A 12,747-nucleotide genomic window follows, 5' to 3' on the forward strand; every position below is an offset into this window, starting at 1 on the left:
CTTGGCCTTTCTAACTTCCTTTTTGACTTGCGTTTGCAGTTCTGTGTACTCTTTCTGTGTACTTTCTTTTTGGTCCTTTTTTAATGCTCTGTAAAGTGCCTTTTTTCGCTGAATATTTTTTTTAATTGATTTATTACACCATTTGGGCCATTTAGTTTTACATTTAGATTTGTCTACTTTAGGGATGTAATTGTTTTGCGCCTCTAGTACTACATTTTTGAAGAACAACCATCCTTTTTCTGTGGGTGTTTTCTCTATTTTACTCCAATCTACTTCTGTTAGTCTCTGTTTCATACCTTCATAGTTTGCTTTTCTAAAATTGTAAACCTTAGCTTTAGTCATTACTTTTGGGGTAAAAAAAAACACTTCAAATGAGACCATGTTGTCTGAGTTTGCTAGTGGTTCTCTGACCTCTGTTTTAGTTATTCTGTCTTCGTTATTTGAAAAGACTAAATCAAGGCATGCCTCCCCTCTAGTTGGTGCCTTGACAAATTGTGTTAGGAAGCAGTCATTTGTCATTTCCACCATTTCAATTTCATCCTTCGTGCTACCCACTGGGTTTTCCCATTTTATATGGGGGAAGTTGAAATCCCCCATTAGTATGGCTTCTCCTTTGGTACAGGCAGTTCTAATGTCATTGTATAACAGATTATTTTGCTCACCGTCTGAATCTGGCGGTCTATAGCATGCTCCTATTATTATGCCCTTTGAATTTTTGTCTGTTATTCTGACCCATATTGATTCGGCTTTATTTTCTTTGTCCAGGTTTAACACCTGGGCTTCAAGACTGTTTCTTATGTATAGCGCTACCCCTCCTCCTCTTCTGTCCTGCCTGTCTTTCCTATACAGTGTATACCCACAAATATTATATTCGTCCCCATCACTCTCAGACAACCAAGTTTCAGTAACACCTATCACATCATAGTTACTTGTTAGTGCAGTAGCTTCAAGTTCTAGAACTTTGTTTCTGATACTTCTAGCATTTAGATAAATACATTTAATGGTTGTCTTACCTGAGTTGTTGTCCTTGTTTTGATGCAGTCTCCCTTCTGTTTTTTTGTTGATTTCTCCCCCCTTCCTTTCTAGTTTAAATGCTTCTGAACCTGCTCGAGGATCATTTCTCCAAGTAGACTGGTTCCCTTGTTATTTAAGTGCAGTCCGTCCCGTCTATACAGATAGTCCTCGTTGTAGAATGTGGTCCAATGATCAAGATAGGTGAAGCCTTCCCGTGTGCACCACGTCTTCAGCCATGCTTTTTGATTAATTATTTCCAGCTGCCCATATGGTCCTTTGCAAGGTGCCGGTAGTATACCAGAAACTGTAGTGCTGTAGTGCTTTTGATAGTCATTGGCAGTGTATTATTAAGTTCAGTGCTCATTGTTTTATTTTTTTCCACCTTTCATGCATATATTAACAAATACAGATTAACAGGACTGTATAATAGTTTGGTACAGAGTAGTGAATCATTATAGTTGGAAACTGTAGGGCTGCTGATTTTCTTTTCTGGGGAACAGCACATTCTGTTTGTCAATATTTTCAATCAGACCCCTGTTGCTGTAATAGTAAGTAAAGTACCTGAAGACATTTCAAACATGTCATATTGTTTATAAATCATCACTTGGCTGGCATTAAAATAAGCAGGACAATGTATTATATTACAATTGTTCAGAAAACAAATGTCCAAGCACTGTTGTGAGAATCATATTTACAGTATTCAACTAACACTATAGTTGAGTCTACAAATAAAGGTCTTTTAAAAGAACTTGTTTATCTTATTGCTGGCATTACAATAACACTAATAAATAGTAAACCGTTTAGTAACAGTCCAGCAGTGTCATGTAATCCTATGTGCAGTCCAGCAGTGTCATGTAATCCTATGTGCAGTCCAGCAGTGTCATGTAATCCTATGTGCAGTCCAGCAATGTCATGTAATCCTATGTGCAGTACTCCACAGATGCAATTTAGCTTTTTTCTTGGCATTACAATAGCCAGGATAAAATATTAGCCCCTTAGGGACCCATGTATTTTCTCATGTGTTTACTGTTGTTAGATTTGTGTCTAGAACTCTAACTATAAAGATTGTCATGATGTTGACATTTTGCACAGTACGTTTCATGATATTGTTTCATTCGTGAAATTCAAGGAATAATGTTTTTTTTTTTGTTTGTTTTTTTGTCTATATAGAGGTCATGTACTGTCTGTAAATGAATGGTAGTCAGTCAAGTACTAAAACACAAATATATGTACTGGTTTTCTAATTAAAGGGAATAAAAACTGATAGTAAAATTGCTACATGTTGTTGTCAATGAAGAATATCCAGTCATTCAGGTTACTTCATTTTTATTCTAGTAGTTTGTATCCTACATAAATAAAGGTTTCTATACTAGTGTTGCATGTAGCCCATAGTCTTTTTAAATTGGTTATTCATATACCCAATTGAACTAGCAAAAAGCATTGAGCATCGAGTTAAATTAAATAAATAAAAGTATACTGTTATATAGCAGTATTTCTCCTCTTCAGCAAGGAATCTTAATTTTTTTACCAAATCAGTATTCTGTAAATTGACTACTTTTATAACTTGCCATTTTTTCCTCTCTCTTTTTCAGATGCTGCAGACGTGCTCAGTCCAGCACTTGCCAGTCCCTTATGCATTCTCTCCCCTCATCTCAAGCGATCCCTTTCTAATACACCCGCCCCACCTCTCTCATCACCCTCCGCACTTGCCTCCTGCAGGTCAGTTTGTACCTTTCCAGGCTCAGCAGTCACGATCGGTAAGTTGTTATTCTTTTTCTGTTCACATATTTATGTAAAGAGACTTGTATTAGAGTTCAAGATCTCCACAGAGTAACAGGTGTTTCATAACAAAGTTACCAAACATAGGCATGCTGTTGGATTTTTGCATTGTGGTATAATGTGTCATTTGTTCATAAACATGCACATTGCTTCGGGGCAGTATAACTGGGGTGCCTCTGTTCTACCTGTGTGTGTTTCCGTGTAAGGCTATGTGACAGCACAACTTCACTGGCAATGCTGTTTTGACCTAGAAGGGAGACTAAGACACAGCCTGCACTATGAAAAGCCTCCATCTCTCGCCAGCATCAACTGTAATCATTACTTCTCCTAACACCCGTGATCACCCTATTTATAAACCTGTGGCTGGAGCCTTGATTAACCATTTATTCAGTTCACGGGTCTAGCCACATTCCCACCTGTTTTGACATGGAGAAATTTACCTTCTCCCTGCCAACCCATTATTCTCGAGACCAACAAACACACACACACATGCACCAGCAGGGCTTTCCCTGCCATCCTGCCACAGCCTGTATTAGAACAGTACCAAGGAAAGCAGAATAGAGTTAGTATAAAACAGTGTGAAAACCCTGGTTGGATTAATATAATGTAAAAGAGCTGCAGTTTAGATCCTTCACAGTTTATATCATTAAACTAGAACCCTTGATAGAACGTTTGCTGCATGGTATCAAAGTTAGCATTCAAACCTACCAGCAGCTGGCAGATGGTAAGTTCCCTGTCTATTGTTGTACGCAACTAAATTTACATGGTGCAGTTGAATGCAGTGGTAGATGGATGAATTGAAGGTAGAATAGTTGACATTGTTCATAGAGCTTTCTTATTTGAGCTACTTTCTCTTAAATCTGTAGCAAGCGTAATTGCTGACAAATGTAAAAATAATCAACATGTCTATCAGCATAGGCCAGAAGAATTAAAATGACAACAGTAAATGGCTGAATCTGATTTGAAAGAATGTATTGGCATGTGATTAGTAAATTAAGTGGTTGATACGATTCCACTGTTTCTCTGAGATCCAGTTTTTTGAGGTTTTCTATTATCAGCAAGTACAGTAGTACAAAGTAGAGTAGAGTGAATAACCTGAAATAGCAATTTAGACAACAGCTGTGTGGCAATGTTGCCCGCCCCTGTGTGTATTTTGTGTTGTATGTTACATGTTGTGTGTTACTGTTGTTGTATAGTCATGGGTATAGGATATAAACGGGATATAAATGGGTCTGTGTAACACGAATGTTTAAAATGTATATTTGTATTTAGGCATGAGGATTGCACAGCACTTCACGTGCAAGTAAAATGTAATAATATGTGAGCACTTTATTAATTCACGTGCAGTTGTACCGCAAGTCCAATTGAATGATTGATTAGCAACCGAGTCTCAGTACACCTGCATAAAAGCCGCATATTTTCACTTACTCGGGGTTGTGTGTTTGGTGAGTGGAGAACGGGATTGGAGACGGAGGTAATAATAATAACAACAATAATAATAGTAGTAGTTAAAATATCAGCTCACTGTGTTTGTCTGTGTGGTCTGTTTTGTTTGTCTGTTTATTTTGGCCTCATGTGCCGTGTGCTGTTTTTGTTACAACCTTTTTATTTACTGTCTGTTCACTATTAAATGCTGAGCAAGACCATTCGCTCAGCTTCCTCGAAACTCCACCTCTCTGTTGTTTATTTCCTGGTTCCTGGTTTCTGGTCTGACGTCACCCACTACAGCCGTCTTTGTGACGCTAATAACAGATATCAGGCTTACAGAGCATTAAAAACAAGATAGAACAAGTGGGTTTCAAGAGCTGATTGGAAACGAGCGATTGTGGGAGCTGCATGGAGCTAAAAGAGCGTTCTCCGAATGTGGAGCACCTCAGTTTGCGGGCAGGGACATAGTGGGCCAGTAGGTTGGAGAGATACTCTGGACCTGTGTGATAATGGTCCTCACTGCCAACTATCGTTAGCAATGACATAAGAAGAACATAAGAAAGTTTACAAACGAGAGGAGGCCATTTGGCCCATCTTGCTCGTTTGGTTGTTAGTAGCTTATTGATCCCAGAATCTTAACAAGCAGCTTCTTGAAGGATCCCAGGGTGTCAGCTTCAACAACATTACTGGGGAGTTGATTCCAGACCCTCACGATTCTCTGTGTAAAAAAGTGCCTCCTATTTTCTGTTCTGAATGCCCCTTTGTCTAATCTCCATTTGTGACCCCTGGTCCTTGTTTCTTTTTTCAGGTCGAAAAAGTCCCTTGGGTCGACATTGTCAATACCTTTTAGAATTCTGAATGCTTGAATTAGGTCGCCGCGTAGTCTTCTTTGTTCAAGACTGAATAGATTCAATTCTTTTAGCCTGTCTGCATATGACATGCCTTTTAAACCCGGAAGAATTATGGTCGCTCTTCTTTGCACTCTTTCTAGAGCAGCAATATCTTTTTTATAGCGAGGTGACCAGAACTGAACACAATATTCAAGATGAGGTCTTACTAGTGCATTGTACAGTTTTAACATTACTTCCCTTGATTTAAATTCAACACTTTTCACAATGTAGCCGAGCATCTTGTTGGCCTTTTTTATAGCTTCCCCACATTGTCTAGATGAAGACATTTCTGAGTCAACAAAAACTCCTAGGTCTTTTTCATAGATACCTTCTCCAATTTCAGTATCTCCCATATGATATTTATAATGCACATTTTTATTTCCTGCGTGCAGTACCTTACACTTTTCTCTATTAAATGTCATTTGCCATGTGTCTGCCCAGTTCTGAATCTTGTCTAGATCATTTTGAATGACCTTTGCTGCTGCAACAGTGTTTGCCACTCCTCCTATTTTTGTGTCATCTGCAAATTTAACAAGTTTGCTTACTATACCAGAATCTAAATCATTAATGTAGATTAGGAATAGCAGAGGACCTAATACTGATCCATGTGGTACTCCACTGGTTACCACACTCCATTCTGAGGCTTCTCCTCTAATCAGTACTTTCTGTTTTCTACATGTTAACCACTCCCTAATCCATGTACATGTGTTTCCTTGAATCCCTACTGCGTTCAGTTTGAGAATTAATCTTTTGTGCGGGACTTTGTCAAAAGCTTTCTGGAAATCTAAATAAACCATGTCATATGCTTTGCAATTATCCATTATCGATGTTGCATCCTCAAAAAAATCAAGCAAGTTAGTTAGACATGATCTCCCTTTCCTAAAACCATGTTAACTGTCTCCCAGCACCCTGTCACCATATAGGTAATTTTCCATTTTGGATCTTGTTATAGTTTCCATAAGTTTGCATATAATAGAAGTCAGGCTTACTGGTCTGTAGTTACCTGGTTCAGTTTTGTTTCCCTTTTTGTGGATCGGTATTACGTTTGCAATTTTCCAGTCTGTTGGTACCACCCCTGTGTCAAGAGACTGCTGCATGATCTTGGTTAGCGGTTTGTAAATAACTTCTTTCATTTCTTTGAGTACTATTGGGAGGATCTCATCCGGCCCAGGGGATTTGTTTATTTTAAGAGCTCCTAGGCCCTTTAACACTTCTGTCTCGGTTATCCTAAAGTTATTTAAAACTGGATAGGAACTGGATGACATGTGGGGCATGTTGTCTGTATCCTCTTTTGTAAAAACTTGTGAAAAGTAATCATTTAATATATTTGCTATTTTTTTTCTTCATCTACGATTTTGCCATTTGTATCTCTTAGACATTTAACCTCCTCTTTGAATGTTCTCTTGCTGTTGTAATATTGGAAAAACATTTTGGAATTGGTTTTAGCCCCCTTAGCAATGTTCATTTCTATTTCTCTCTTGGCCTTTCTAACTTCCTTTTTGACTTGCGTTTGCAGTTCGGTGTACTCTTTCTGTGTACTTTCTTTTTGGTCCTTTTTTAATGCTCTGTAAAGTGCCTTTTTTCGCTGAATATTTTTTTAAATTGATCTATTAAACCATTTTGGCCATTTAGTTTTACATTTAGATTTGTCTACTTTAGGGATGTAATTCAGGTAAGACAACCATTAAATTTATTTATCTAAATGCTAGAAGTATCAGAAACAAAATTCTAGAACTTGAAGCTACTGCACTAACAGGTAACTATGATGTGATAGGTGTTACAGAAACGTGGTTATCTGAGAGTGATGGGGACGAATATAATATTTGTGGGTATACACTGTATAGGAAAGACAGGCAGGACAGAAGAGGAGGAGGGGTAGCGCTATACATAAGAAACAGTCTTGAAGCCCAGGTGTTAAACCTGGACAAAGAAAATAAAACCGAATCAATATAGGTCAGAATAACAGACAAAAATTCAAAAGGCATAATAATAGGAGCATGCTATAGACCGCCAGATTCAGACGGTGAGCACAATAATCTGTTATACAATGGCATTAGAAATGTGTGTAGCAAAGGAGAAGCCATACTAATGGGGGATTTCAACTTCCCCCAAATAAAATGGGAAAACCCGGTGGGTAGCGCGAAGGATGAAATAGAAATGGTGGAAATGACAAATGACTGCTTCCTAACACAATTTGTGAAGGCACCCACTAGAGGGGAGGCATGCCTTGATTTAGTCTTTTCAAATAACGAAGATAGAATAACTAAAACAGAGGTCAGAGAACCACTGGCAAACTCAGACCACAACATGGTCTCATTTGAAGTGTTTTTTAAATCCCCAAAAGTAAAGACTAAAGTTAAGGTTTACAATTTTAGAAAAGCAAACTATGAAGGCATGAAACAGAGACTAACAGAAGTAGATTGGAGTAAAATAGAGAAAACACCCACAGAAGAAGGATGGTTGTTCTTCAAAAATGTAGTACTAGAGGCGCAAAACAATTACATCCCTAAAGTAGACAAATCTAAATGTAAAACTAAATTGCCAAAATGGTTTAATAGATCAATTAAAAAAAAATATTCAGCGAAAAAAGGCACTTTACAGAGCATTAAAAAAGGACCAAAAAGAAAGTACGCAGAAAGAGTACACGGAACTGCAAACGCAAGTCAAAAAGGAAGTTAGAAAAGCCAAGAGAGAAATAGAAATGAACATTGCTAAGGGAGCTAAAACCAATTCCAAAATGTTTTTCCAATATTACAACAGCAAGAGAACATTCAAAGAGGAGATTAAATGTTTAAGAGATACAAATGGCAAAATCGTAGAGGAAGAAAAAAAAAAATAGCAAATATGTTAAATGATTACTTTTCACAAGTTTTTACAAAGGAAGATACTGACAACATGCCCCACATGTCATCCAGTTCCTATCCAGTTTTAAATAACTTTAGCATAACTGAGGCAGAAGTGTTAAAGGGACTAGGAGCTCTTAAAATAAACAAATCCCCTGGGCCGGATGAGATCCTCCCAGTAGTACTCAAAGAAATGAAAGAAGTAATTTACAAACCGCTAACCAAGATCATGCAGCAGTCTCTTGACACAGGGGTGGTACCGACAGACTGGAAAATTGCAAACGTAATACCGATCCACAAAAAGGGAAACAAAACTGAACCAGGTAACTACAGACCAGTAAGCCTGACTTCTATTATATGCAAACTTATGGAAACTATAATAAGATCCAAAATGGAAAATTACCTATATGGTAACAGGGTACTGGGAGACAGTCAACATGGTTTTAGGTAAGGGAGATCGTGCCTAACTAACTTGCTTGATTTTTTTGAGGATGCAACATCGATAATGGATAATTGCAAAGCATATGACATGGTTTATTTAGATTTCCAGAAAGCTTTTGACAAAGTCCCGCACAAAAGATTAATTCTCAAACTGAACGCAGTTGGGATTCAAGGAAACACATGTACATGGATTAGGGAGTGGTTAACATGTAGAAAACAGAAAGTACTGATTAGAGGAAAAACCTCAGAATGGAGTGTGGTAACCAGCGGTGTACCACAGGGATCAGTATTAGGTCCTCTGCTATTCCTAATCTACATTAATGATTTAGATTCTGGTATAGTAAGCAAACTTGTTAAATTTGCAGACGACACAAAAGTAGGAGGAGTGGCAAACACTGTTGCAGCAGCAAAGGTCATTCAAAATGATCTAGACAAGATTCAGAACTGGGCAGACACATGGCAAATGACATTTAATAGAGAAAAATGTAAGGTACTGCACGCAGGAAATAAAAATGTACATTATAAATATCATATGGGAGATATTGAAATTGGAGAAGGAATCTATGAAAAAGACCTAGGAGCTTTTGTTGACTCAGAAATGTCTTCATCTAGATAATGTGGGGAAGCTATAAAAAAGGCTAACAAGATGCTCGGATACATTGTGAAAAGTGTTGAATTTAAATCAAGGGAAGTAATGTTAAAACTGTACAATGCACTTGTAAGACCTCATCTTGAATATTGTGTTCAGTTCTGGTCACCTCGCTATAAAAAAGATATTGCTGCTCTAGAAAGAGTGCAAAGAAGAGCGACCAGAATTATTCCGGGCTTAAAAGGCATGTCATATGCAGACAGGCTAAAAGAATTGAATCTGTTCAGTCTTGAACAAAGAAGACTACGTGGCGACCTAATTCAAGCATTCAAAATTCTAAAAGGTATTGACAGTGTCGACCCAAGGGACTTTTTCAGCCTGAAAAAAGAAACAAGGACCAGGGGTCACAAATGGAGTTTAGAAAAAGGGGCATTCAGAACAGAAAATAGGAGACACTTTTTTACACAGAGAATTGTGAGGGTCTGGAATCAACTCCCCAGTAATGTTGTTGAAGCTGACACCCTGGGATCCTTCAAGAAGCTGCTTGATGAGATTTTTGGATCAATAAGCTACTAACAACCAACTGAGCAAGATGGGCCGAATGGCCTCCTCTCGTTTGTAAACTTTCTTATGTTCTTATGTTCTTAATTGTTTTCGCCCCCTTAGTAGTGTTCATTTCTATTTCTCTCTTGGCATTTTAACACCTCTAATACTACATTTTTGATGAACAGCCATCCTTTTTCTGTGGATGTTTTCTGTTTTACTCCAATCTACTTCTGTTAGTCTGTGTTTCATACCTTCATAGTTTGCTTTAATATAATTGTAAACCTTAGCTTTAGTAATTACTTTTGGGGTTTTAAAAAGCACTTCAAATTAGACCATGTTGTTGTCTGAGTTTGCCAGAGTCGGTCTAGTCGGTGCCTTGACCTCTGTTTTAGTTATTCTGTCTTTGTTATTTGAAAAGACTAATTCAAGCCATGCCTCCCCTCTAGTCGGTGCCTTGACAAATTGCATTAGGAAGCAGTCATTTGTCATTTCCACCATTTCAATTTTGTCTGTTGTGCTCCCCACCGGGTTTTCCCATTTTATATGGGGGAAGTTGAAATCCCCCATTAGTATGGCTTCTCCTTTGCTACAGGCATTTCTAATGTCATTGTATAACAGATTATTTTGCTCACCGTCTGAATCTGGAGGTCTATAGCATGCTCCTATTATTATGCCCTTTGAATTTTTGTCCGTTATTCTGACCCATATTGATTCGGCTTTATTTTCTTTGTCCAGGTTTAACACCTGGGCTTCAAGACTGTTTCTTATGTATAGTGCTACCCTTCCACCTCTTCTGTCCTGCCTGTCTTTCCTATACAGTGTATACCCACAAATATCATATTCGTTCCCATCACTCTCAAACAACCAAGTTTATGTAACACCTATCACATCATAGTTACTTTTGTTTCTGATACTTCTAGCATTTAGATAAATACATTTAATGGTTGTCTTACCTGAGTTGTTGTCCTTATTTTGATGCGGTCTCCCTTCTGTTTTTTTGTTGATTTCTCCCCCCTTCCTTTCTAGTTTAAATGCTTCTGAACCTGCTCGAGGATCTTTTCTCCAAGTAGACTGGTTCCCTTTTTATTTAAGTGCAGGACCATTATCCTTTAACAGACTGCTTTGCATGTTGCAATTAGTCTAGTATAATTTCCCTTAAGCATTATGTTTAAAATTTGAACTGCAATATTAACCAAGTCAACAATAAGGTTTTGCTCCAAAGCATTTTATGTTTTCCCTCCTCTCGCTCCACAGCCATTGCAGAGGATAGAGAATGAAGTAGAGCTGCTGGGAGATCACCTTTCTGTGGGCGGGGGTTTCACTTACCCCCCTTCAGTGCACCCCACCGCCCTGCCTCCCTCCGGACCCCTTCAGTTCCTCTCACATGATCCCCTCCACCAGGAGCTCTTTGGAGTAGTAAGTATTTTACAAGGAAAACTGTTTCTTTAACCAAGCATAGCAATGTCAGCAAAGAACACTGTAAAGGGGTAGCTGCTGAAAAATTAAACAGTCCAGCAGCGCCACCTATTGGAATTAAAACGTATTCTTTCCTGATTTCATATTGATGGTTTTATTTCATTTTTTTATTAATATATTCAAGATCAGTCTTGGATTACATATTGATCAGATAATTGATGTTAAAGCCTCCAGTTCGAACCTTAGGTTTTCAGTTTTGATATATTGATTATATAAAACACTACAAATATCTGTTTCTGTTAGAGCGACAGAATGAATGATATAATTTGTAAATAAGGAGAATTCTTAATCATTTGTTCTAAAGCCAATATAATAAATATTATATATTTTAATATGTTTGATCCACACCGATTACACATGAACATTAAATTGACAAACTCTGTGGAGCTGTATCATTTCATAGTTCAATTAGACTGGCTGTGTGTGTGTGTGTGTGTGTGTGTGTGTGTGTGTGTGTGTATGTATATATATATATATATATATATATATATATATATATATATATATATATATATATATATATATATATATATATATATATATATACCAGTCAAAAGTTTGAGTACACCTGCTTGAAACCAGGTTTTTCATGATTATCTATGCTTTAACTGTATAAACTTGTCTATAAACACTTAATATTTCATTATATCATACATGTACTTATGTAAGCTGCTACTCAAAAGTGAATTGCATTCAAAAATTTAATTTTTAAAGTACAACAGTGTTAGAACACTGGCCTAAGTATAAAAGTGTCTTTGTTAGATGTTCTCTGAGTTAACTAGCATGTTACCTAATTAACCTTTTGTCACCAATTATTGTTAACAGGTGAGGGTCCATGACTGCTATAAATATAGTTAGCATAGGCACAAGTTTGTCATTCCTGAATGTAAGGGAGCAGAAAATGGCAAAGTACGCTCAGTTAAGCAAATAAAAGGCAGTCTGTAATTACTTTAAGAAATGAAGGTCAATCTTTAAGACAAATCGCAAGAACTTTGCAAGTGTCTGTAACTGCTGTGGCCAAGACCATCAAATGATTTGAAGAAACTGGCAATCATGAGAACCGAACAAGGTTAGGCAGGCCAAGGGTGACCTCAGAAACAGAGAACAAGTTCATTCGAGTCACAAGTCTGCGAAACCGGCAATTAACAGCCCCTGAAATACAAGCTCAGCTAATGCTACTAGAAATACAGATGTTTCAACATCAACTGTTCGGAGGAAATTGCGTGAAGCTGGCCAAACTGGAAGAATTGCTGCAAAGAAACCATTTTAAGAGTGCAGAATAAGAGGAAGAGACTTGCCTGCGCCAAAAAACACAGAAACTGGACGTTTGAGGAGTGGAAGTCGGTCTTATGGACCGATGAGTCAAAATTTGAAATATTTGGGTCCAACTTCCGAGTATTTGTAAGACACCGAGAGGGTGAGCGCATGAGTTCTGAATGTGTGGTTCCCACTGTCAAGCATGGAGGAGGCAGTGTCATGGTCTGGGGTTGCTTTGCTGGTGACAGAGTTGGTGATCTTTACCAAGTCCATCAAGCTCAACCAGCATGGCTATCATAGCATACTTCAGAGGCATGCCATTCCATCAGGATTACAGCTAGTTGGACAGTCCTTCATTATTCAGCAAGGTAATGACCTGAAACACACCTCAAAGTTGTGCAAGAACTATCTGGCAAAGAAGGAAAGTGAGAGGCAACTCAATCTAATGACCTGGCCTGCCCAGTCTCCAGACCTCAATCCCATA

The 12,747-nt window shown here is 37.9% G+C and overlaps 1 protein-coding gene across 4 annotated transcripts in view; it reads left to right on the forward strand.

Moving 5' to 3' along the window:
* Positions 1-12,747, forward strand: part of LOC121298961 (E3 ubiquitin-protein ligase RNF38-like) — a 142,228-nt gene that overhangs the window by 107,157 nt on the left and 22,324 nt on the right. For all 4 annotated transcript variants that reach the window (XM_041226350.1, XM_041226360.1, XM_041226369.1 and 1 more), the window contains 2 exons: positions 2,607-2,771; positions 10,785-10,946. In XM_041226350.1, coding sequence (XP_041082284.1) covers positions 2,607-2,771; positions 10,785-10,946 — 327 coding nt within the window. The remainder of the gene's footprint in view (positions 1-2,606; positions 2,772-10,784; positions 10,947-12,747) is intronic.

The sequence above is a fragment of the Polyodon spathula genome, chromosome 2 (assembly GCF_017654505.1).
Source record: "Polyodon spathula isolate WHYD16114869_AA chromosome 2, ASM1765450v1, whole genome shotgun sequence".
NCBI classification, from domain to species: Eukaryota; Metazoa; Chordata; class Actinopteri; order Acipenseriformes; family Polyodontidae; genus Polyodon; species Polyodon spathula.